Source organism: Cavia porcellus, unplaced genomic scaffold, assembly GCF_034190915.1.
Source record: "Cavia porcellus strain 051 isolate PalLab524CR breed Dunkin Hartley unplaced genomic scaffold, mCavPor4.1 scaffold_8, whole genome shotgun sequence".
Classification (NCBI taxonomy): Eukaryota; Metazoa; Chordata; class Mammalia; order Rodentia; family Caviidae; genus Cavia; species Cavia porcellus.
In genome coordinates this window covers 92,233,481-92,256,561 of record NW_026947491.1, presented here as the reverse complement: position 1 = coordinate 92,256,561, position 23,081 = coordinate 92,233,481, and the positions used below count along the sequence as shown (strand labels likewise).

The 23,081-nt window shown below is 44.4% G+C and overlaps 1 protein-coding gene across 10 annotated transcripts in view; it reads left to right on the top strand.

Moving 5' to 3' along the window:
* The window catches only part of Slc41a2 (solute carrier family 41 member 2), a 102,957-nt gene that overhangs the window by 7,046 nt on the left and 72,830 nt on the right, over nucleotides 1-23,081 (top strand). For 8 of the 10 annotated variants that reach the window (XM_063255485.1, XM_063255486.1, XM_063255483.1 and 5 more), the window contains 2 exons: nucleotides 6,009-6,721; nucleotides 12,708-12,815. In XM_063255485.1, the coding sequence (XP_063111555.1) occupies nucleotides 6,167-6,721; nucleotides 12,708-12,815 (663 nt within the window). In that variant the 5' untranslated portion in view covers nucleotides 6,009-6,166. Of the gene's footprint in view, nucleotides 1-600; nucleotides 809-1,062; nucleotides 1,171-6,008; nucleotides 6,722-12,707; nucleotides 12,816-23,081 lie in introns of those variants that run through there. The other 2 variants (XM_063255489.1, XM_063255488.1) reach the window with 2 other exon arrangements.

Sequence of the window (23,081 nt, the reverse complement as noted above, 5' to 3'; positions counted from 1 at the left end):
CACTTTTCAGTTGAGATGTGAATTCTCTTTTTTAGTACCAGGGATCGAACTCATCACCTCGCTCTTGCCAGGCAGGTGCTTATGCTGCTAAGCTAAATCCCCAGCCCTGTGGCTACAATCTTTAAATCAAAGATAGAATTTTGATGTGTGGATTTTTATTAAGTGTAAACTCACGTTACTCCTTAGGACAAAACCTGCTCCTTCCTCAGCTCCAGGGCATGTGCTTAGGCCATTGAGGCAAAGCCTGAGCCTTAGTAAGGAACACTGAAAGAGAAGACACTTAATGTTTAGGAATTCTTTAAAAAACAACTAGTACTTGGGAGGAGATATCAGACCTCTGTTTCACTTAGGGTTATTTGCTGGTGCTGTTTCCTTTCGGGTTTGCGTGGGTGTTTTGTTTCTGGAGACAGGGTCTCACTGTGTAGCCCAGGCGGGCCTCCAACTTGCAGGGACCCTCTTGCCTCAGCCTCCAGAGTGCTGAGATGACTTGGCTTGTTCCGTGCTGTTTTCATTTGGAGCTGCACGTGAAGGGGCGGGGAAGACCAGCGTGGACTTGGCAGTGTTCTGGCACTCCTTTGGCACTTGGCGGACCCGCTGGAGGACTGTACGCGATCATCTGAAGATAGAAGGGATGAAGAGCCAGTGGCTGAGGGTGGCGGCACCCAGCGGCCGCGCTGCTGCTCAGGGCCAGGCGTGTTAACCGGGTGAAGGCTTAGCGTGGGTGCCGTTGGGAGCGCTGGGGAAGAGGAAAGAAAAGGCAGCTTTCGGAGCTCCTGGGAGCTGAGAGACAGTGCAAGTGGCTGTTAAAGTAAGTGGCGGAGATGTGACTGATACTTCATGAAATGCAGAGAGCGGGACGCCGCGGCGTGTGCAAGGTTAGCTTGTTTCTGTTTCCCACGGCGGTCTCCTGTGAAGAGCAGCCTGGCCGTGGGCGGAGGACAGAGCGGGCCGGGCAGCTTGGCAGGCCCAGCGCTCCGTGGGCAGCTGGGCGGCCCGGCAGGCTGGCAGCACTTTCATCTTGGACTTTGAGTTGGCTTCCAGTAAAGGGCTCTTTGTTTTTTAGCTGATACCAAATAAAAACAACTCAGCCCGACTAAAGGGTAGGGGAGAGACTTGATTGCAAGGTGCGGAGAGAGGGAGAGTCGGTTGTTGTCCCAGTGCCACGCCAAGGTAATTGGGGAAGCTGACGCCGCGGCCCTGGGAGCCACCTTGTCAGTGCTGGCTTCTCCCTGACTGCGTGGAGCAGGGTAAAGGGCACACCTGCCTGGCAGCAGGAGGGTGTCCGTCGGGCAGGGAAGGGTGCCCAGTGAGCAGCGGGATGCTCCGAGGAGCAGTGGACAGTACATCTCCGCCCTAACACAGAATTTAAATGATAATCTCACACTGGTGGCCAATATTTATCTTTCACTTTTCTTAGAGAGTTTTGCTTTTCTTTAAGTTTTGGCCCATTGGCTTTTCTCTTCCGTTTTCTTTTTCACTGTTACTTTGTTTGCTTTGGATGTTAAGACCAGGTTTTTGTTTTGGTTTTTTGAGGCCAGGTCTCCCTATGTAGCCCAGGCTGACCTTGAACTCACAGTGCTCCTCCGGCCTCAGCCTCCCGAGTGCTGGGATTACCGGCATCGCCACCACACGCAGTTTCTCTTTTCCCCTAATCCTTGACCTGTTGGCACCTCTTCTGCATGTTATGATTCTGGAAACTAAACGTTCAGCTTGTTAACTGCATAAAGTCTGGTGCGTGTTTTAAGTTGGTCTCAGGAATGGGTTTGTATTTTTAAAATTGAATCCTAAGAGTGTTAGTTTTTGTTAGAATAGTAAAATACAAAAATGTACTTTTTTTTGGCTGGATGTGGTGGCCGTGGTGGCTCATGCCTGTCATCCCAGCACTCGGGAGGCTGAGACAGGAGGATCACTGCAGGTTTGAGACCAGCCTGGGCTACAAAGTGAGCACAAGACCAGCCTAAACTGCATAACAAGACTCTGCCCCAAAAAGACAAAAAAAAAATGTATTTTTTATGAGTTCCAAATAGTTTCTGCTGATGGGATGTGCTGTTACACTGCAGTAACTTAGTTTCTGAATGCAGCTATTTTATAAGTGCTAGAGAAGCAGGTAAGGGAATGTATTATTTATGTTTTATTCTTATGTACTCTGTCTTATTACATAGAAATGTTGAATTAGCTTACAAAAAACACCCACAAGAAATACTGATTTTAAAAAAGTGGAAGTACAAAATCATTACTGGAGAAAATAAAACCAGGGGTGTAAAGGTCAGTGAAGAAACTGGGCGTAAGATTTGCGTTGCCCGTGGACCTGTGAGTGTCCTCGCTGCTGAAGATAAAACACGGGTGCTCAGTCTTTACTAAAGAAGGAAAAACACCAGTTTTTTAGTTGCAAGTTTCTATGTAGTTATAATTGTTAAATACAATTTTACAAACTTAACGTAGGGAGGGGAGACACTGAGAAAGCTGAGTTCTTTGGAGTTTGCACAAAATTTGTTAGTTTTAAGATAATCGGTAAATGATAGGGCTTTTGTTTTTGTTTTTTACTAAAATACACATAAAAATGTCTCAGATACAGTAGCGGAAGTGTCCGTTTTTGTAGGGACAGATCCAGCGATAGTGCTGTGTGTGTGGGGAGAGCGCTGCCCTGCAGCTCTGCTGTCAGGAGCTCCGTCCATCCGTGCTGTCGCCTTGTGGTCCTGTGGGTCCTAAGGGGACAGCCAAGGGCTGCCCTTTCTGGGGTGTGCTGGGGCGGGGAGCATCGGGAAAGTGGAAGCTTTACTAGAAGAGGAGGAGCTGAGGTGTTTAGTAATGAAACTGGTATCTAAAAGGTCTTTTTAAAGTTTTCCTTAAAATAAGAGGAGTTAGTCATTGGGGGGAATTGGTAGGACTTAGATTTGGTCAGGTTTAGATTTTTTTGAGACAGGGTCCTTACTGAGTAGTCCACACTGGCCTCAAACTCACAGTGATCTTCCTGCCTCAGCTTTCCCAGGGCTGGGATTACAGACGTGTGCCTCCACACCACAGATTTGGGTCACAGAGGACATTGGGCAGCCCTACAGTCCTCCCAGTTCCAAGTACTGCAGAAGGCATGTCAAATAGGCACAGTCCTTATCTTTAGGCACCCGTCACAGTTACCGACGTGCCCGTTCACGAATCCTTGGGGTAGCATTTGGGGTGCATTTGCTCTCCGTTCACAAGCCCCGAGTCTGTGCCGAGCACAACCCGCATTTCCCAGTCGAGGAGCAAGTTAAGCTTGTGAGTGGAGGCAGCGCTTGCGGAGTACTGACTGGGTGCTATTCAGAGGAACAGATAAAGCGCCGATTTATAGAATGGCGTGTAAAGTTTGGTTTTTTTCACATAATAAGGGTTGTTTTGTGACTTGGAGAACTTTGATAGCACACGTAAACACAGGTATACACTTAAAGAGCAAAATAAATGTGCAAAATGTATCTTTGCAGAACGGCAAAATTAAGAATGTATAATAAACAATACAACTTGACTCATAGGCCGTTTTATGCATCCATAAGGATATTATACTACTGTTGTTTTTAATTGATTAATAAAAATGTAAACTACCTACTTGCTTAACAAGATTTTAGATTTCTGACCAAGTGTGATGCATACCAGAGATAGATCTGTTGTTGGGAGGAGAGAAGACAGCAAGACCACCGTGTGATCCCTCATGGTGGCTGGTGGCTCTTGGCTCTGCTGGACACCAAAGTGTCCACTGACGTGGCCCCACTGACCTTGGTTCTGCCAACCTGGCTCCACTGCCACAGGGGGCAGATTTTCTCCACAGTTCTGATTGCACACACCTGTGTACATAAAGTGCACCTCCTTCTTAACTATAAAAAAGCAATTTCAGCACAGGTGCTAAGATACTTTTAATTTAGGTTGAGTTTATGAGGAGAGCCTGGTGTTAGTTTATTTTCCTGTAAAGTAATGGCACAGCTCCGCGGACCAGCAGTGAGCTATGGCTGTCTTCCACAGGGCAGGAAGTGACATTCGCTATAAAACCAAATGTGTTCAGTGGATCTGAGTTTTGATGTAAAATGTATATTTATTTTTTAGGGAAAGATTGTCTTTAACTTGATAGAATTGGAGAGGACAGTCTTTTGGTATTTGAGCTTCAAATGCTTAGCACTGTTTCAAACTTTTTTTAAAAATCCATTTTATCTGAAGATAAATAGAAAGAAGAAAAAACTATAACAGAATTTCAAAGCATGTCAGGTGGGGTAACAATGGTGCATACACTGCATTGTCATCCCCAAATCATTCACCCAGAACATAAGACATCTGCTCTCAATTGTACAAACAATACTAGGACAAATCTTTCTTCTCAGTGAACTCAGAAAAATCATAACTATCTTAACTATTTTTTATACACATATACATGCCCGTGTACATAGGATCAAACCTTTTTTTTTTTGAGATAGAGTCTTGCTATGTAGTGCAGGCTGGCCTAGGGCTCACTGCATGGCCCAGGCTGGTCTGAAACTCAACAGCAACCCTCCTGCTCAGTCTCAAGAACGCTGGAGTTATAGCCATTCACCACCTCACCTGGCTTAAACTTCTTGACCAGCGCCTAGGACCTATAAGCACGATGTGTGTCCGAGACACTTCTGATCTAAAACGAGCAGCAAGCTGGTCTCAGAGTGCCCTTTAGAACACGTGCCCTTCGGGGTCATCTTTCAGTAGGTCATGCTGTGTGATCAACAGTTCCAGACTCAGTGGCTTTCAGGGTCAGAAGTTTTCCCATCTGTCACATTTTGGAGTCACCTTGGGTGGCTGTGGCCACTGCATCTCTCCCTGTGCCTTCGTCCCAAACCCCGTGGGAATTGGCAGGAAGAGGGCACCTGGCACTACTCTCTGCCATGGGCTTCACTATTGCTCTGGTCCTGTTGGCCACAGCTGCTCACGTGGCCACCATCGGCCATGGGGAACGGAAGTGCGGGCAGTGGGTTGGGAACAGCAGTATACCTGCCGTAGTATCGCAGTGTTGTGCACTTACTTTTGTAAAGATTTATTTCTTCATAGTTTACAAAGAGAGCTTAGAATTTAAATCTTGAGTTACAGTACTGAAGTTTCAGACACATGGTCCTCTCGCTTATGTGTTAGATTGCTGTAACTTACTAAGGATCCGGTGAATGGCCCATAAATGTCTTTCTCTGCTGGCATTCTATAACTTGAGCATCTTAAGACCAGGGGAAACTTTGCCCAGGAAATATCTCAAGCTTGTGTTTTTGTTTTTGTTTTTGTTTTTTGAGACAGGATTTTACTATATAGTTCTCTGGTCTTGAACTTATTTTGTAGCCCAGTCTAGCCTTGAACTCCCCCCTGCCTCAGCCTCCCCAATACTGGAATTACAGGGGTGCCCCAGCTCACCCAACTCTCAGATGATATTCTTAAGCCAATTATAATGCATTTTAATGTCAGGACTACAAATATGACTGTGCTCCAATTTATGTGTGAACTGAATGCCCTCTACTGTATTAGGGTAGATAGCAAGCAAATGTTTTCACAGTAAACATTCTCACTGTCTCTTCATACTTTAATGACAAAGTGTACATTAAGTTGTAAAGAAAGTACTAGTTTAATGTTTAAAATATAAGCTGTACACTTTATCTCTTGTTGTGTACTGATCTGTGTAACCGTCAGGTGCACTTTGACTCTGAGTCTGGCAGTAGGAGCCATGCTTTACTACGTAAACTTACCTGCCGTGGAACTTCAGGTCAGTGGAGGACATGCATGGGTGTTAACACATAAAATAAGCAAAAATAAGAATGTTTTGCTCCAAGATTTAGCAGAAAACAAAACACAAAAGCTCTGTATTATAATGCTGTGCACAGAACAGTTCATTAGATGGCGCAGAACAGTTCGGTTTTGAGCAGAGGAAGCATAATATTAGCACTTCAGGATTAACTTAAGATATATTTTATACTTGTAACTCTGAAAATCTAAATATCAAAATAATCTGATTTTTAAATTGTGTTATTTTTCCTTTCCAGGTCTAGTCTCTCTGTGGAACTGCTAAACATCTGTTAGTGGAAACCCTATTTCCACAATGAAGTCAGCACTCTAAACACCTGTTTCTGTGGTTGTGAGTCGTCTGCATGGTTCACGAAGCTTGAGATCGAAGGAACCCAGGGGCCTGTGTGATGACAATATGACTAATAGCAAAGGAAGTTCTCCTGCTAATCAGACAAGCAATGCTGCAGGTAGCGGGGGCGGTTTTGTAGATTGGACTTTACATTTAAATACAATTCAATCGGATAAGTTTTTAAATTTACTGTTGAGTATGGTTCCGGTGATTTATCAGAAAAACCAGGAAGACAGGCACAAAAAAGGAAACGATGTTTGGCCAGATGGATTATCAGGTGCGACCCAGACCTTCAGTGACAGATCGGAGCAGCACCTGGTGTACCACAGTTTCTCCGAGTCTGCATTTCACAGCAGTAATGGGCACGCGCCGTTGAGCTGCAGTCCCACGTATGACGACTACGCCAGCTACAACTACTGTGAGGCCCGGGAGACTTCCGAAACCACGGCCATGTTGCAAGATGAAGATCTGTCCATTGAGGCTGACGAAGACGTGATTGTGGAAGCAAAACCAAAGTTACCAAAGGAGTCCAGTGGCATTATGGCGCTGCAAATACTTGTGCCATTTTTGTTAGCTGGCTTTGGAACAGTTTCAGCTGGCATGGTTTTGGATATAGTACAGGTGAGTTTTCACCTCTGACAGTACTGTTGTTTCTTCCATTCTTGATTAAAATGCCTTATGTAAGGTATGAGTCTCACACATTTTAAAAAATTCAGCCTTGCAGTGCTGGGGTCAGACCCAGGCCTCAGGCATGCTCACCCAGTGCTTCATCCCTGAGTTGGGTCCCCGCTCTCAATACCACTTTAGATTCAACTCACTTCTTAGGAGAGTGAATGGCTGTGGACTTGGCGCACACCCTTTATTCCTAGTTAGGCTTTTGCTTCTTTGTTCTGGCATTGAACACACGTGCACTCAGGGTTGCTGTCTTCTCCTGTTGAATTGTTCCTTTTCATTTATGGTGGCCTTTGTGTCCTTCGTGGAGCAACTGCCAGACTACATCTTCTGATTGGGAGATTTAAGCCTTCTACACTCAGGGTTATTACTGATAAGGAATGACACATGCTTGTCATTTTTGTGAGCTTTTTCCTGGTTGCGGTGTGTCCTTTGCTCCTTTCTTCCTCTTTGGTTGTTCATCTTTGTGGTTTGGCATTTCCAGTTGATGTTTGGTCTTTTTCATTTTTATCGATCAGCTCCAGGGAGTTTTGCCCTTGAACGTGTTATGCCGATGTTGGGTACCGTCCTTTAGCTTCAGTTGTCACCCTCCTCCCTGGAGCCACTCCTCTGAGGCCTTTCTGGTGACTGTTGACTTTTCTTAGCTTTTGCTCATCTTGAAAAACTTTGTGTTTCACTTCCGAAGCTTTGCCGGCTATAGTAGCCTTGATTGGCAGGACTTTCTTCCATTGGAGGAAAATTAACCTAAGTTAATTTTGCATGTTGGTCTCAGTTGCTATGGTAATAAACACTTAGTCCCTCCTGTGTGCAGGAGTGAGCATGGTTATGTCCCCATTCGGATGAAGAAAGTCGAGCATCCTTTTCCCCAAATCAGATGATAAGTTACCAGGGTCAGAATTTCAGCCTAGGTAATCTGGCTACAGAGCCCTTCCTCTGGACTCTGTGGTCTACAGCTTCTCTCTATCTATGGTCCCCAGGCTGTGCCTCAAGATTCCTTAGGATTGTTAAAGAATAACAATCTTTGAGGGAGTCATTGACATGAACACATTATAGACTACCAACTCAGAGTAGTCTAACATTTCAACATTAGATCATACTCCATTCATATTGATGACATGTTTTTGCAAAATTGGGGTTTAGCAGTGCTGTGATTAAAAGGCAAGTGTTCACAGAAAACTCTAGAACAGAAGTAGAGGTGACAGTTTCCACCTTCAGGGTTTGAGAAGTCATGCAGTGCCCAACATTATACATTTTGTATTAGTGAACAGTTAGTTGCATTTGTATAAAAATGACATTGAAGTTTAAAAACTGTTTCATTTCTTCAACAGACTACTAACCTTGTTAGGAAATAAATACTTGTAAAGTTGTTTAGAAATAACTATTTAATAGTAAACAGAATTGTTAAGTGTTTATTTTGTCCTCAGGATGCCATGAAAACATCTCTGAAATACTGAAGGGTGTCAGGAACAGAAGACCAGGAGCTTCTGCAAACACAAGTCTGGAGGTGTAGAAAAAAACACAGAGGTTTTTTGGCATAGATAAGAAATCAGTAATTAATAGCTCTTGTGTGTGACCACACCAATGCTAAGTTGTCAGGGATTTCTTAGTAAAGGTCATGTATTTTTGTAAATTAATTTTATTGATGCAGCTTTGATAGACATAATGGTCACGTTCATCATAGGGAATTTGTACCTATACATGGTATATCTTGCTTCTTTTTTTCCCTTCTCCTTCCCCACCCAGCCCCTTTCCCCTCCTTTTTAAAAAAAGTGTTTTTCCCCATTTTCCCCTCTTTTTTCTTTAACATTCCTGTCCTTCCCCATCTCCCTTCCTTGTTTCTCTTCCCATATAAACATCTTCCTCCTGCTTCCCAGTACGTATCTTTACACTGAAAACGACAATACTCTGAAAAAGGAGATCAAGGAGGATATCGGGAAATGGATCCATGTCCCTTGTTCTTGGGTAGGAAGGACCCACATGGTGAAAACGGCCATACCTCCACAGCTGTGAAACAGACCAGAAGAGACTTAGAGCAGCAGAGGCAGTTCTGGGCAACCAGGGCAGCGAGGGGACATCTCAGCCCCTGACTTGAAATTACACTACAAAGCTACCGTGATAAAATCAGCATGATACTGAAAAAAGCAAACCCAAGGATCAGTGGAACAGATTAGAAGATGCAGAAAAAGCTCCAGACACACTCAGCTGCCTTATCTTTGAGAGAGAGGTCGACACTTTCACTGGAAGAAAGACAGCCTTTTTAATAAATGGTGCTAGAAAAACTGGCTTTCCACATGCTAAAGGTTAGAATTAGACCCATATCACCCACAGTGCACTAAACTAAAATCAAAATAGATCAAAGATCTAAATATTAAAACAGAAAAACTAATCTTGAAGAGTTTGGTACCAGGGATTGAACTCACAACCTTGCCCTTGCCAGGCAGGTGCTTATGCCACTGAGCTAAATTCCCAGCCCAGCGGAGACTTTATTACCAAAGCCCCAGTCACACAGGAAGTATCACAAAGAATCAACAGCTGGGATCTCATCTGATTAAAAAGCTTTGGCACAGTGAGAGAAGCCACCAACAGAGTGAAGAGACAACCCACAGCATAGGAAAAGCGGTTGTGGATTTGATTTGACCTGAGCTTGCTGGTGCATTGGAACTGAGAGGAGTGACCTTCTCAACAGGCCGGAAGCTTGTGACTGAGAGGCGTGCGCCGGAGCTGAAATTCCGCCACACAGGCAGTTCTCTTAAAACGGGACCCAGACGAAATGTGTTTCAGAATGACGCCTGCGACTTGGTAAAGGTGATGCCTGCCGTAGGTGTGTTGCCAGCGCTGAGTCAGTCTAGAGGCGGTGGTCTGGAAGAGCGAGCGGACGACCGTCAATAATTGCTGCTGTTAGTTGTCTTTGCCCCCACCTTCATCCTCCTCTCACCATCCTTCTAGTGTGGAAAGGCACATAGCACACTGGGATCTCCCCCACCAAAAAAACAGGAGCACAACTGTGTGTTCGCTCTGAAGACTAGGGACGTAGGTGCTGCGACGCCTGGTGTTTCCGTGGGTGTGTGGGGTGCTGGGGGTGGCACCCAGCGCTCCACCGCACTGACCACCCAAGCTCTCCACCATCAGCTGCGCTGCCCAGAGCTTCCCTAGTCGTGTCTTAGCTGCTGAATCCTGGGGAGTGTCTCCTGTGAGTGTTTGAACCCAGAGTTTATGAAAGACTGAGCTGAACCATGCTTCTAATCCCTCTGTAGGCCCCAGTCCACACTCCCTTGGAAGAGCCTCCACAGAAACTTCAGGAGCGAGTTGAGTTTTTCCTCCCATCCATCCAGTGGATGTAAGTTTTCCTTCTCTCTCCTGCAGCTAGCTACAAGGTGTGCGTTCCTGATGCTTTTTTGTCGTGAGGCTAATGCTCCTACTCATAAAGTCTCTTACTGGCACAGACACCTCTTGGTATTTGTTGAAGGTGTTAGGGATTGCACCCAGGGCCCACACATTGATCCCTGAGTCACATTCCCTCCCTCTCACTGCTTATTCTGAGCAGGGTCTCTCTGATTTATGTAGGCACGCCTTTTCCTCAGCCTGCTGAGGATGTCGCCTGCTTCAGCCTCTCAAATAGGTGGCATTACGTTGTACATCATACTCAGCGATAGTTATTACTCAGTAGCATTTGGCAAATGCTATTGATATTTAAATACTATATTTATGTGGTCTTTAATATTTAATGTGTATGTAGTCTTTTCAGCCTGTAAAGCACTTTCATATCTGTTACTGTCGTTATCATGGTATTTCTCCAAAGGTCGGGCGGAGCAGCTTTTATTTTCATTTCATTAAGATCAGAAAGAAATGTGACTCATCCAGGATCTCGGAGCCAAGCTTTGGAGATTCCTGCCTAGAAGCAGAGATGTCATTTCCAGCTTATCAAGGTGTTTATGTCCCTGCATTCTGCAGCCTGCTGACTTCGTTCTCTAAAATGGAGAACGGAATTTAGCAGTATTCAGAATTCCTGAGATCAACTCCTGGCCCTGTCTTCTGGCCTTGGAAAAATCGTGTTACCTTTTTAAGTTTTTATTTCTTCATTTTTGAAATGAGGTGATAATGGTAGCATAATATTCTTGTGATGTTGTTTTTATTTGTAGGTTTTGTTAGTACACGTTCGTATATATAATGAATTCACATAGCTGTTGCATATGCATGACACGTGCTAATTCTCTCCCCTTCTCTCCTTCTTTGGTCCTCTTTTCATTTGCAAAAGATCTGCCTCCCTGTTTTTATCTTTTGTTTTGTTCTTTATCATAATTTGAGTTTCTCATGTAACAGAAGCCATATTTAAGGGTATATATCTGATTATTTCATTTAATATGATTTCAAGATTTTTCTACAGATGATTCAGATTTATTCTTTTTATGATAAAGTAATAATTGTGTATAAATACCACATTTTCTTTACCCATTCATCTGTTGATGTGACAGGTTGCTTCCAAGCTTTAGCTGGTATGAATTGTGCTGCTGTTAATATGCATATGCATGGATCACTGTATGTGATGGTTTGTGTTTAGAGTCCCCTCGTGTAGTCACAGGCCTTGTGTAGGCATAGGTGGGTTTCAGCGGTGGCTGGATCTAGAGTGTATGATGCTGGGATTGATTCATGTGCAGTGCTAGGTTCAAGGGCACTAGGATGATGGTTGTGTGCCTGCCCTAAGTAGCCCAGACAAGATATAAGAATAGCAAAAGCTGCGATCGTCCCTTGTTGCTTGGCTCCCTTTTGTCCACCACAAGCTGTTTCTCCTCTGCAGTGCCACCCAGCTTTGTAGCCAGCTGATTATGGACTGAAATTTCTACAAACTGAGCTAAATAAACCTTTTTCCCTTTAACTTTGGGCATTGGGTATTTGTTTCAGCAATGAGAAGAGTAACTAAGACAGTATAATATGATGTCCTTAACTCTTTCTGGAAGGTACCTAAAAATGGAATTGCTGAGTTGAATGGAATTTATAGTTTTAGTTTTTTGAGGTACAGCCATAGTGGTTGCACTAGTTTACATTCCCACCAGCAATTAGAAGGGTTCCTTTCTTCCCTGCAGCCCTGCCAGCGTTTGTTATTATTTGATTTCTTGATGATGGCCATTCCTTCTGGATTAAGGTGGAATATCAACATTGTTTAAATTTGCATTTCTCTAATGCTGAACATTTTTCATGTGTTTATTGGTCATTTGTACGTTTTCTTCTGAGACTGTCCATTCATTTTAGTTACCTGTTGATGATCAGGTCTTTTATTTAGCAGATGGTGCTGGGAAAACTGACTATCCACATGCAAAAGATTGACTCTAAATCCATGACTCTCACCATGTACTAAAGTCAAAATGAATCAAAGATCTAAATGTTAAAAAAGAAACATTTAATCTGCTGAAAGATAAAATCATAAGAATAGGCAAAGACTTTCTGAACAGGATCCCAATTGCACAAGAAATAACATCAAGTATCAACAAATGGACTTTACCAAGTTAAAAAGCTTCTGCACAGCAAAGAAAACAGCCAGCAGGGTGAAGCGGTGGCCTACAGAAAGGGAGGGTTTTTACTACAGCCTCGCAGTCCCAGCACCGCGGGAGCAAGGCTTCCATCCTGGGGGTCTGGTCACAGTCTGTGCCCATGACCACTTGCTTGACTGCATTTCCATCAGGAATGGTAAAGTCACTGCAAGCTTCAGGGTTGTGTAACATGTAGAATGATTGTAGTGACTGTCAGCAGTCACCTCAGCCTGAATTTCCTAAAGTGACTCAGAGCTTCAGCGCTGCGGAGCCGGGTCAGCCGGATGGACCCGCTCAGGACCTCCAAATGGAGGAGCCAAGGTGGAAAAAGAAACTGGGGTTTTTAGAAATGCCTTTCTTGTAATGTCATTTTTGAGAGTCATCAGTTTCTATTTTTAATCTTTCTACAGCACTGGGAAGTGTTCAAAAATGTAACAGAAGTTTTCATCTTAGTTCCTGCCCTCCTTGGCCTCAAAGGCAACTTGGAAATGACGCTGGCATCCAGGTTATCCACTGCGGTGAGTTTCTCTCCTGGTGTGTTCTCTCTCGTCCTGTCATCTCTCCACTGGGGGGATGCAATGCAGGACACAGTGTTTCTCCTGTCGGATGTGTCTCTGACCTCAGGAGTTATGGCTGCTCTTACAGCCTGAAAACTCAGGCTTGTCTCACCTGAGAATGACAGGCCTGCTTTTGTCGTGAGAAGAAGTAATGTACTTGCCTCCTGAATGCCAGGGCATTCTAGCAATTATCAGTGTTTTGAATAAATCAGGTAATCGAGCTTCCTTGAGGTTCTATGGTCGGTTGATTGGTGTTTAAACTTTTGGTTATTGTAAAAGTACTATTTACTTATTTTAAAAATAAACAAAGCAAAAAAGATACAAAGAAGAATATCCAAAATTATCCCTTTTTCTGCTCCTAGACATAATCTCTATTCATATTTTGATACAGATTCTTCTGTATTTATACATGTGTGTAGGTGTATCAGTGTACATACATACTGTGTATTTTTGTTTATTTGAGACAGAGTCTTAATATAGTTCAGGCTGACTTTGAACTCACTGTGTAGCCTAGGCTGGCCTTGCACTTGTAGCAATCTTCCTGCCTCAGCCTCCTTAAAGATGGAATTACAGACGTGTGCTATCATGCCTGGCAAAACTGTGTGTTTTAAAAAAGAACCAGAATCCTATGTATTCTACACTCTGCCATCTCCATTCAAAATACATCACAAAAACCTTTCCATCTGAGTAGTGGAGATCTGTCATTATTTTTATTGACTTGTGTATTTTTATGTTGTACCCCTCTACCACAGTTTAATTCACCATAACTCTTGCTAGTATTCTGCTGTTATGCACAATAATGATGAATAATCTTATAAAGACATTTATTTCTTTAGGACAAATTCTAAGATTGTAAATTACTGTTTGGAAAAAAACCTACACTTGTGTTTTAGCTACAAATTGCCGAATTGTCATCCAGGAAGATTTTTTTCCAGTTTAACACTTTTTCGGTACCACCACCCGCAGGGTTCTGAGTTACCTTCAGAAGCCCAGGAGGACACCCTTGCCCCACTGTCTCACACTTTCTGGGTGCAGCTTTGTGAAGCCAGGTTACGACTGAAGAACATGGCTAGCAAGGGGCGCGTCAGGAGCACTGTTCACCCTGCCAGCCCCAGCAGGCAGCAGAGCTGTCAGGCAGCGACTGTGCTGCCTCCCACTGCAGAGATTCGTTTTTCCCTTAAAGAAGCCCAGCTCAGTCCACCATGAAGTAGAAAAGCATCTGTGTATGTAGAGGTAGCCGAGCACTGGGGCTGGATGTGGTGTTGATGGCAGGACTGTCCCAGGCCACCACGCAGTCCCTCAGCTTTCCTGAGTAAAGCAAAGGCTTGCTTCCAGAAGCGCTTTGGGTTTGTTCAGTTGAGGTGAAAGGCTTCAAGTCCACTGCTGACCTCTCTAACCCACTCCCTTATAAACGGGACTCAGGTAGCCACAGAGCATGGCCACGTAGCTGGCATTCATGAGCTCTTGCTGTGTGCCGGGCCTCGTGCCAACGTTTCACAGCATTCCCCCTGCAGCGTTGTAATTCCTGCTTGGGGAGGGAGAAACGGGGGCTTGGAAGGGCTGAGTGTCTGTTCCCAGTCAAGAGCTTTTCGAATGGGTGAAGTGCCATGCTGGTGGTTTCCCTGCCAGGGCAAGTGAGTTACAGATTATAAACCCAACAGATAGCTGAAGTGTAAACCTACCAGCCTCCTCAGCTAAGAAGGGTTGGCTGAGGTCTTCAACACCAAAGTATTTATACTTAAAGCTTCTAGGGTTCACTATTTCAGAAATATTATTTACAGAAATAGTCTTGTTCCTTTTTTTTTTTTTGTCTTTTTCCTTTTTATCGGTACCAGGGATCGAACTCACGACTGCCTGTTGCAAGGCAGGCGCTTATGCCGCTGAGCTAAATCCCCAGCCCCTTCTTGATGTGGTCAGTTGGTGGGCTGGAGATGATGTCCAGGAATTCTGGCCAGGCTGTTTGGGAGAGTCCAGACTCACAAAGAAGAATTACTCTGGTAAATTCATTTTAGCCTGGCATCTGTCGTGCAGTCACTGTGATTGCTGAATACTAAATGGGTTGGAGAGTGTGGCACTTCCTTGGCCTGGAGCAGGACAGTATAATATGAACCTGGAACATCTTGTCTTGCCAAAAAGCAAAGAAATGCTTCAAAAAGATACAGAGTAACATACTGGCCAGATCTTGGATAATTTGCATCTTAGAATCCATTACCCCCTGAAATAAAATAAGAATTTATTCATTCTGTAAGGCAGGCAGAGCCTCTGTCCATAATAATTCCAGGACCCAGAAGGCCAGTGAAGGGGATGAAGCAGAGGAGTGTGATTCATAGTGACTTAGAGTGGCTTTTCTTTTCATTTTGTTTGTTTGTTTGTTTGTTTTGAGACAAAGTCTTGCTCCATAGCCCAGGCTGGCCTTGAACTCCTTATCCTCCTGCCTGAGCCTCCTGAGCTCTGGGCTTACAGGCTGGGGTACCAGACCCAGCTCTAAGAGGCTGCTTTAGTTGCGTGAGCAGAGCATACGTCTGAGGAAGTGACGAGCAAGGCTGACTAAGAACAGTGCATTGGCCACATCAGACCGCGGGAAGAAAAAGCCTCTCAGTCACTGTCGGATTGAATCAGGACCGTGAGGTCACGTGAGGCATTCCAGAGCGATCTGCTTCAGCAAGTAAACATTCTTACAACGTGAATCTACAGAATTTAAGGTTATAAAACAAGCTAGGACACTTAAGCCTTCCACCTTGAACCGTGGGGGTCAGCAGGCAGGAGGAGAGGAGGGGCACGGACCTCAGGTGGGTGGTGCCCTGAGCCCACACGCTCCCCTCCCTGGCGGGGCCTCTGAGCAGACCCCAAGCACACCTGGAGCGCTGCTCATTCCAGATCCAGGAGCAAAACTGTGCTGGGAACCAAGGGAAACGCGTGGCCTAGGGGAGACTGGCTTGCTGCCAGACGACCCAAAAACAAGATGGGGAGCCACCAGGGTAGCATGGCCAGCGAGCGTAAAGTCACCCTGAGGGAACGGCTGCCAGACAGCGGGACGGGAAAGCGGTGCTCCCGGAGCCTGCCGAGTAACCGGGGAGGGCGGAACCCAGGGCCACAGGTGTTTCTCACGCGATGCGGGCTGTGGGACCCCTGTTGTCTTACCTTTGAGTAGATACTAAAAAGGGCAGTAAAAGCTGGCGTGAAGATGGGCATTCATTACTGTTCTGCCCTCTTGCCAGCTAGGTACATGTTTCTGTTATTACACTTGGGCATCAGAAGTTTAAGGCCAAATATATCCTCAAGTGATAATGTAAGATGATAAGTGCATTTTAAAACATTAAAATAAAAAATGTGAGGGAAACCATCTCAGCCTTTTCTGAAAACATTTAGCAAGTGTCATGGACGATTGACAAGCTTCTGTTCACGGGGTTATTTCAGTCAATTTGCATGGCTACTATAACAGATTCTTCAAACCTAGGGGAAAATTGGAGGCATCGCTTGCAGTTAGATGACAGGAAAGAAGTGTGATGATTTGGTGCCACCACATGTGCAGAGGGATCTGACTGATAAGGCTAGCCAAAAAGGAAACCATGATTGTCTAGTGAATTCATTCGAAAGTGTGGCATCACGGCTGTGATGTCTGGCAGCCACAGGATGAATTCAGTTCTGGGAATTTTGTTTCTTTAAAATATCTAGTAATGAAATTGTGGCAAAATATCTGACGTTTGGTTTATTGTATTTCTTTTCCTACCCTAGTAGTTTGTTGTGTAATGATGGTTAGTGACAGCTAAACACGACCTTGGCTTTAACAAGCAGAGACAAAGCTTCCATAGCTTTCTCATGCGTGGCTCTAATGGCAGTGAAGTTATGCACTTGGTCTATAGTGCCATCTTGTCTCACTTCGGTTTTTCTTAGAAGTGGCGGGGCACCTGGAGGGACTCAGTCCCCAGGTTTTTGCGGTACAAGAGAATAAGGAAGAGGTTCCAAAGATGGACGGGGCAGCAGTTGAGGAAGAAGGTGGTTATCAGAGTGGGAGTTCAAGATGGCTCTTGCTCCACTTGTTGGAATGTGAACTTTGTTCTGATAAATATAGTTACACATTTGGCATTTAAGCAACTTGATAACATTACCAGGAAAAGTGAAACTTTGGCCTGCTTACCTCAAGATAATACTTCCGAAAGCATTGTTAGTGAGCATCATCCGGCTTTTGGGTAGGGTCCAGATGTGGACTGAACGTGCCGATCCCTTTGGACATAGGCAGCAGTGTAAGGAGGTCCGTTAGAAAGGATATCCTGCAAGTAGCTGGGCATGGGGACGCACACCTGTGATCTCAGCCCTGAGAGGCTGGAGGGGTGGGCTCCAGCCTGGGCCACATGGTGAATTCAAGGCCAGTGAGAGTCTACCTTTAAAAACAATGAACAAGACAACTGCACATGAAATTTGTCATTTAATTCAGTCACATAATCACATTAAATCTAAAGAGGAAAATTCAATTTTCATCTTTTTTAACATTCTTGAGATGTCTATACAGACATCTTACTGGGTGTCTTCGTCAACTGCCTGGCTGAATGTGTTTTTGTGCTCTTGTTTAACAGAGGGGACTGCAAAGCTGATGGGCAGCCCAGGACACTGCAGAGGCTCCCCCGCACCACAGTGACCTGGCTGGGCCTTTCCCTGGGGAAGTTGGTGGTGGTGGGGTCCTTGTCTTCCGCAGGCTCGAGTCAGGCCTTGATAAGCCTTGATAAGCTACCAACTGAAGGGTAAGAAAGTGAGGCTTCCGGGCAGTTTGCAGTAGGAGTGGCCCGGGGGTATCAGGCACCGAGGTGGGGCTGTGCTTGATATGTCACCTGTGGCCAGCTGACTTGTTAGAGACGTACATTCCCAGGCCCGCTCCAGAGCTCCCAAGCCAGCGGTCTGTTTCAGTAAGCTGTCTGGTGATTCCGGTTTGCCGCCCACTGTCAGATGAATAGCTTTGGAGGCCAGAGGGCAAGGACCAAGGGAGGGCAGGCCTGGGAGAGAGATGAGATCCTTTTGTACCCATTTTCTTCATGGTTTGTGTCATTAGAAGTTGGATTTCCTCAAAGCCTTCTTCTGTGTCTAATGAAATTATTGTGTGATTTATGTCCTTGTTTCTTAATCTTTCTTTCTTAATCTTAATCTTTCTTTCTTTTTATTTTTTTTGACACAGCATTCTCACCATGTAATCCAGGCTGGCCTTGAACTCACTGTGTACCCCAGGCTGGTCTCAAACTCATGGTAATCCTGCTGCCTCAGCCTCCAGAGCGCTGGGATTACAAGCATGCACCACCACACGCAGCAGTTCCGAGTACTGATTGACACGTGTGGGACCATCCCTGTGTCCTTGGGATGAAGCTTTCTTGCTCATGATGTGGATGGTCTTGTGCTGGTTTGTTGCATTCTGTTTACCAGTGTTTTGTTGAGGAGTTTTACGTCTATATTCATTAGAGAAATTGGCCTGTGGTTTTGTTTGCTCGGTTTTTAGCTGGTTCCTTCTCTGATTTTGGAATCCGTGTAAGGCTAGTGTCCAGAAGTGACTTTGGGAGCACTCCTTCCCGTTCAGTTTCAGTGAAAGCATTAGTGTTTCTCTTCCCTGAGGAATTCAGCGGTGAACCCTTTATTATCTGGGCTTCTCTCGGTAGATTTTAAAATATGGCTCAATTCTGTTGCCTGGTGTTGGATGACTCAGGGTTTCTGTATTTTCTTGGCTTAATTTTGATAATTCATGTGTATCTAAGAAACTATGCATTTCTTCTGGATTCTCCAATTTATCAGAGTTCAGGTTTTTGAAGTAGTTACTCATATTCTTCAGGATTTTTGATTTTTAAGTGTGGGGCCCAGGCTCTCGCTATATACTTCAAGCTGGCCTCAAATTTATGAAGATACACCTGCCTCAGCCTCCCAAGTGCTAGGATTACAGGCATGTACCACGGTGATTTCTGGGCATGCTTCATTTCTAATTTCATCGATTTGGGTCTTTCCTTTTTTTGATAAGATCCGCTAAGGGTTTTCTCTTTTTTTTTTTTTTGTACTTTTTTGGTTTTTTGAGACAGGTTCTCCCTTTGTAGTGCAGGCTGGCCTTGAACGTACCGTGGCCTTGCGTTCAGAGCAGTCCTCCTTCCTCAGACTCCCAGTGGGAGGGTTAGAGCTGCGCATTGCCACCCTGGCTATCTGTTTCGCTTATTTTTCAGAGAGCAAGCTCTTTTGATTCATGATTCTTTGTTTTGTTCTTAGTCTCAGTTTCCTTAATTTCTGCTCTGATACTGTAATTTCCTTCCTTGCAGTGGCTTTGGATTTGGACTGTTCTTGTTTTTCTAGGCTTTGAGGTGCACCGTTAGGTCATTTACTTGGGCTTACTCTGTTCCTCTCCTGTGGGCCTCCGAGCTCTGAACCGCCTTCTTAGGACTGCGTTCGTGGTGTCCCGGATGTTTTACTACCATTTTTGGATTCTAGGATTTCTTCCTTGATTTCTTCTGTGCCTCGTTGGTTATTCAAGGGTGTATTTATAATTTCCATGTGATTGAAAAATTTCTGTGGGGTTTTTGGCCATGATTGATAGTTTCATTGCACTGTGATCTGATAATGTGCACAGTTAATGTGATTCTTTTGCATTTATTTAATCATGCTTTATGTGGGTTATTTTGGAGAAAGTCCTATGAGTCCTAAGAAGAATGGGTATTCTGTTGTTGGTAGAGCATGTTTTAGATGGCTCACAAGTCCACTTGTTGGAAGTTATGGTTCAACTCTGATATTGTCTGTTGGCTTTTGTCTAGCTGATCGTTTATGGCAGCAGGGTCTAGGTCCCCACTCTCAGCGTGTTGATGTTCATGTGCTCTTAGGTTTGTTTTATGAAGTTGGGTGTGGCAGTGTTTGGTGCATACATGTTTTTAGTTGTTAGCTCTTCTACTTGAATTGTTCCCTTGGGCGATATTAGTGACTTTCTTTGCTTCTTCTGATCAGTTTTGGCTTACAGAATGTTACTGAATCATTGTCCAGTGTATTCTAATACTCTGCCAGCTGTTAGAGCAGGTTCAGGTTAACGGCTGGTGATCATTAGTTTTTTGGTATTTTGAGGATGGATAACAGGCCTCCTCCGTGCAAGGCCGGTGTTCACCAGCTTCCCCATGGCAACCTCCCAAAGCCGCCCCCCGCAGCCGTCACTGAATCCTCCCACTGGTTTACATAGCCCAGGGCCCCTTGACTGTGACTGCACCCCTAACTCCCTACTCCCTTCCTTGCTGCATCTTGCTTTCTTTTTCTTTGTGCATCCTCTTAATTTGAAGTTGTCTGGAAATTTTTTTTTTTGTCACGTTCTTTCTGTTCTCCTTCGTGTGCTCCACTACTGCTTAACGTGTTGAAAGTGCTAAAATCCGCATCTCCAGTCTCATTCTTGATCCCAGAGCTGAATTTTCAGGCATCTGCTGGATGCTTCTGACCACATTCAAGACTAAACTCATATTTTCTTATTCTAGCTGTGCTTTTTTTTTAAACTGTATTTCTGATCAGCTCATCACCATGGCCATCACCTTGGCCCTTTCTGCTCTCCAGCTGGCTGTGTCTCCTGGATCACTCCAGGGTGAAGTTCCTCTTTCCTCCTTTCCCCACCTCTCCCTTGATGTGGGGCTGCTGTCTACCTGGACCGCTGCAGCAGATTCCAGCCAGTGCTGCCTGGCTCTGGAGTGAAGCACAAACGTTAAAACTAGCGCCATTTGAAAGCTGGGCTTTGCATGTATGTGCAAAAAAATAATTCTTTTGAAAACCTTTATGGAGTTCTTAAAAATTAAGCACTTATTTTCACTTATAAAAAGCAGAGGAAAAAAATCATTGTAGATATAGAAGACCAATCTGTGACTAATTTTTTATTTCACTAAAGGATCTTTTCTCATTCTTACGATTCTCCACAGAATCAAGATAAATGAATTTATAGTATCATACGTCAGGCCCTCAGAATAGACCGAGAAGTTAAAACAGAATACAAGAGACAGCCCACTCACTCAAGCTGCTGGGGGTCAGTTGTCCTTAAAGCTTGATATGCTATAAAACTAAGGATTCAGTGTTCACAGGAAAATTCAGTAAATTACTATTTTAACAAGGAAATGAATCCAAATCAACTTCATCTTGCCCTTTTACTTAGTCGAAATTTATTTCTAAAGGCATGGTCTTTATTTGACTAATTTCTCAACAGTATATATAAAAAGTACAGATATGTAACGGTAAAGTTGAAAAATTAAGCAAGTACAGTGATTCTGTAAGTTCTGTTATCTGAGTTCTAGTGTTTTCTGCTTCCAAATGCTGGACATAAAAGATTCAAAAATGGTGTCCACTGCCCTAGATACAATGCATTCTGTAAAGCCTGGAAACTGTTCCCAGGAGCAAGCTGTCTGGCATAACCCAATTAGTACTTTTCTACTCTAGGCAAAACTGTCTTCTGTGGCCTCAAACCTCTTCTCTGAGAGCACCTGATTCTCTGGAGTTATTTTGTAATTAACCTTTCTAATTTATGAATTGAAAATTTTTTTGGTTTTCTGAGACAGGGTTTTGCTGTGTGGTTCAGGCTGGTCTTGAACTTGCTATGTAGCTCAGGCTTGGCCTCAACTCAGTGATCCTCCTGCCTCAGCCTCCTGAGTGCTAGGATGATAGGTGTTCACCACCACACTTAGATAATTCAGACATTTTTGATTCTTACTGTATGCCAAGAGTTGTTCTGTGTGCCAGAAAACTAATTAAATAGTATGACAAATTAATTAAATAAGGTTGTACTATATGTCTGGGTTTGGTCCAGAAAACAGCCATAGAATCTAGTGTAGCCATAAAGAATTTAGTGAGGGAGCGAGGACCTTTGGCAGTGTGAGGGTCGGAACAGGACATTCAGAGCAGCAGAATGTCCAGTGTGCCGGTGCAGACCAGGAAAACCCCATCTGCCCTGCAGCAAGGAGTCTGAACCTTCTGTGTCCACCCACTGTCCAGAAAAGCTGGCCTCTGCTTCCCGTTCACCTTCCAAGGTTTAGAGGAGTTGTGTCCCTGGCTGACCTGGACACTGTGGGCACCTGGATCTTGAGCAGCACAGCGCCACCTCAGTGGGGGCCGGTGCTGAAGGGCCCAGGCCGTGGCACTCAGAGCGCTGTCCCGTCTGGATCCACGCCTCCTCCCTCCGCTGCTCATTCAGTGACCCTGTGTTGCTGTCTTGCGCTTTTCATGGAAGCATCTTAGACTACGTTCTGTAGCTGCAGACATTTTCCAACCATAGTAAAAGAACTACTGATTTCTCCCGGGCCTGTTTCTGGAGCTCTCAGCCTGATCCAGTTCCTCTTTAAACACTGCTCGTCCCTTGTCACTTACCTGAGCAGAACCCTGGGGTATTAGTGCATGAATTTCATCAATGATTTCACTTCCCAGGTTTAATCGAGAAATATACAAATAAAGACTGCATGACTAACTCAGAAATACTGAGAACTCAATATTTGTGTATCTCGGACTTGAGACCAAAGTCCAGAGTGAGATTACAGAGTCTGCTTTCGGCTTTGGTAGAGGAAATGTTGGTAGGGCAGGTACCCGCTGCTACGGAGCCAGCGGCTGCCTGAACTTGAAGTTGGCCCTTGAAAACTAGTGCCTCTCTGTTTTGGCCCGTTTACCTGTGGGTTGTTTTAACATTTGAAAATCTTCCATGACTATACAGATGATGAGGAGTTGAAATCCAGCTCAGTGTAGGATTTTTTTAAACCAATGATTGTTTCTTTCTTTCTAAATGAGTGCATTAGAAAAACTTAGCAAGCTTGGACATATATTTTCGGAATCCTAAGTGGTTGAGAAATAGGATCTAGCTCTTGGAGCAATTGAGTATGTGGATAATTATCTTAGAGTATTCTTCCACTCAGCAAAAAGATGTATGCATTTTAATAGGTGAAGTAAATGGTTAAAATATGTGTGCTGAATAAATTGTTAATGTTAACAGTTTAAATCATGACTCAGATATGGGTTATGCATACATAATTGATTTGTTTTTATCTTGAGTGTTTTGATCAAGAGTTCTCCAAATTACATTAGTTTTTCGATGTGGAGGTAAATGCTGTCAGCTCAGAATTATGTCATTATTTACATTGGGCCTCTGTACACAAAATCTGGCTTACGGTAACACCTTGCCAGAACATCACGTTGAGCAAAATAAGCCAGACTCAGAGAGACGCGTGTCCCCAGGTTCTCCTTGACCGGGGGGGGGGGGGGGGGGGGCGG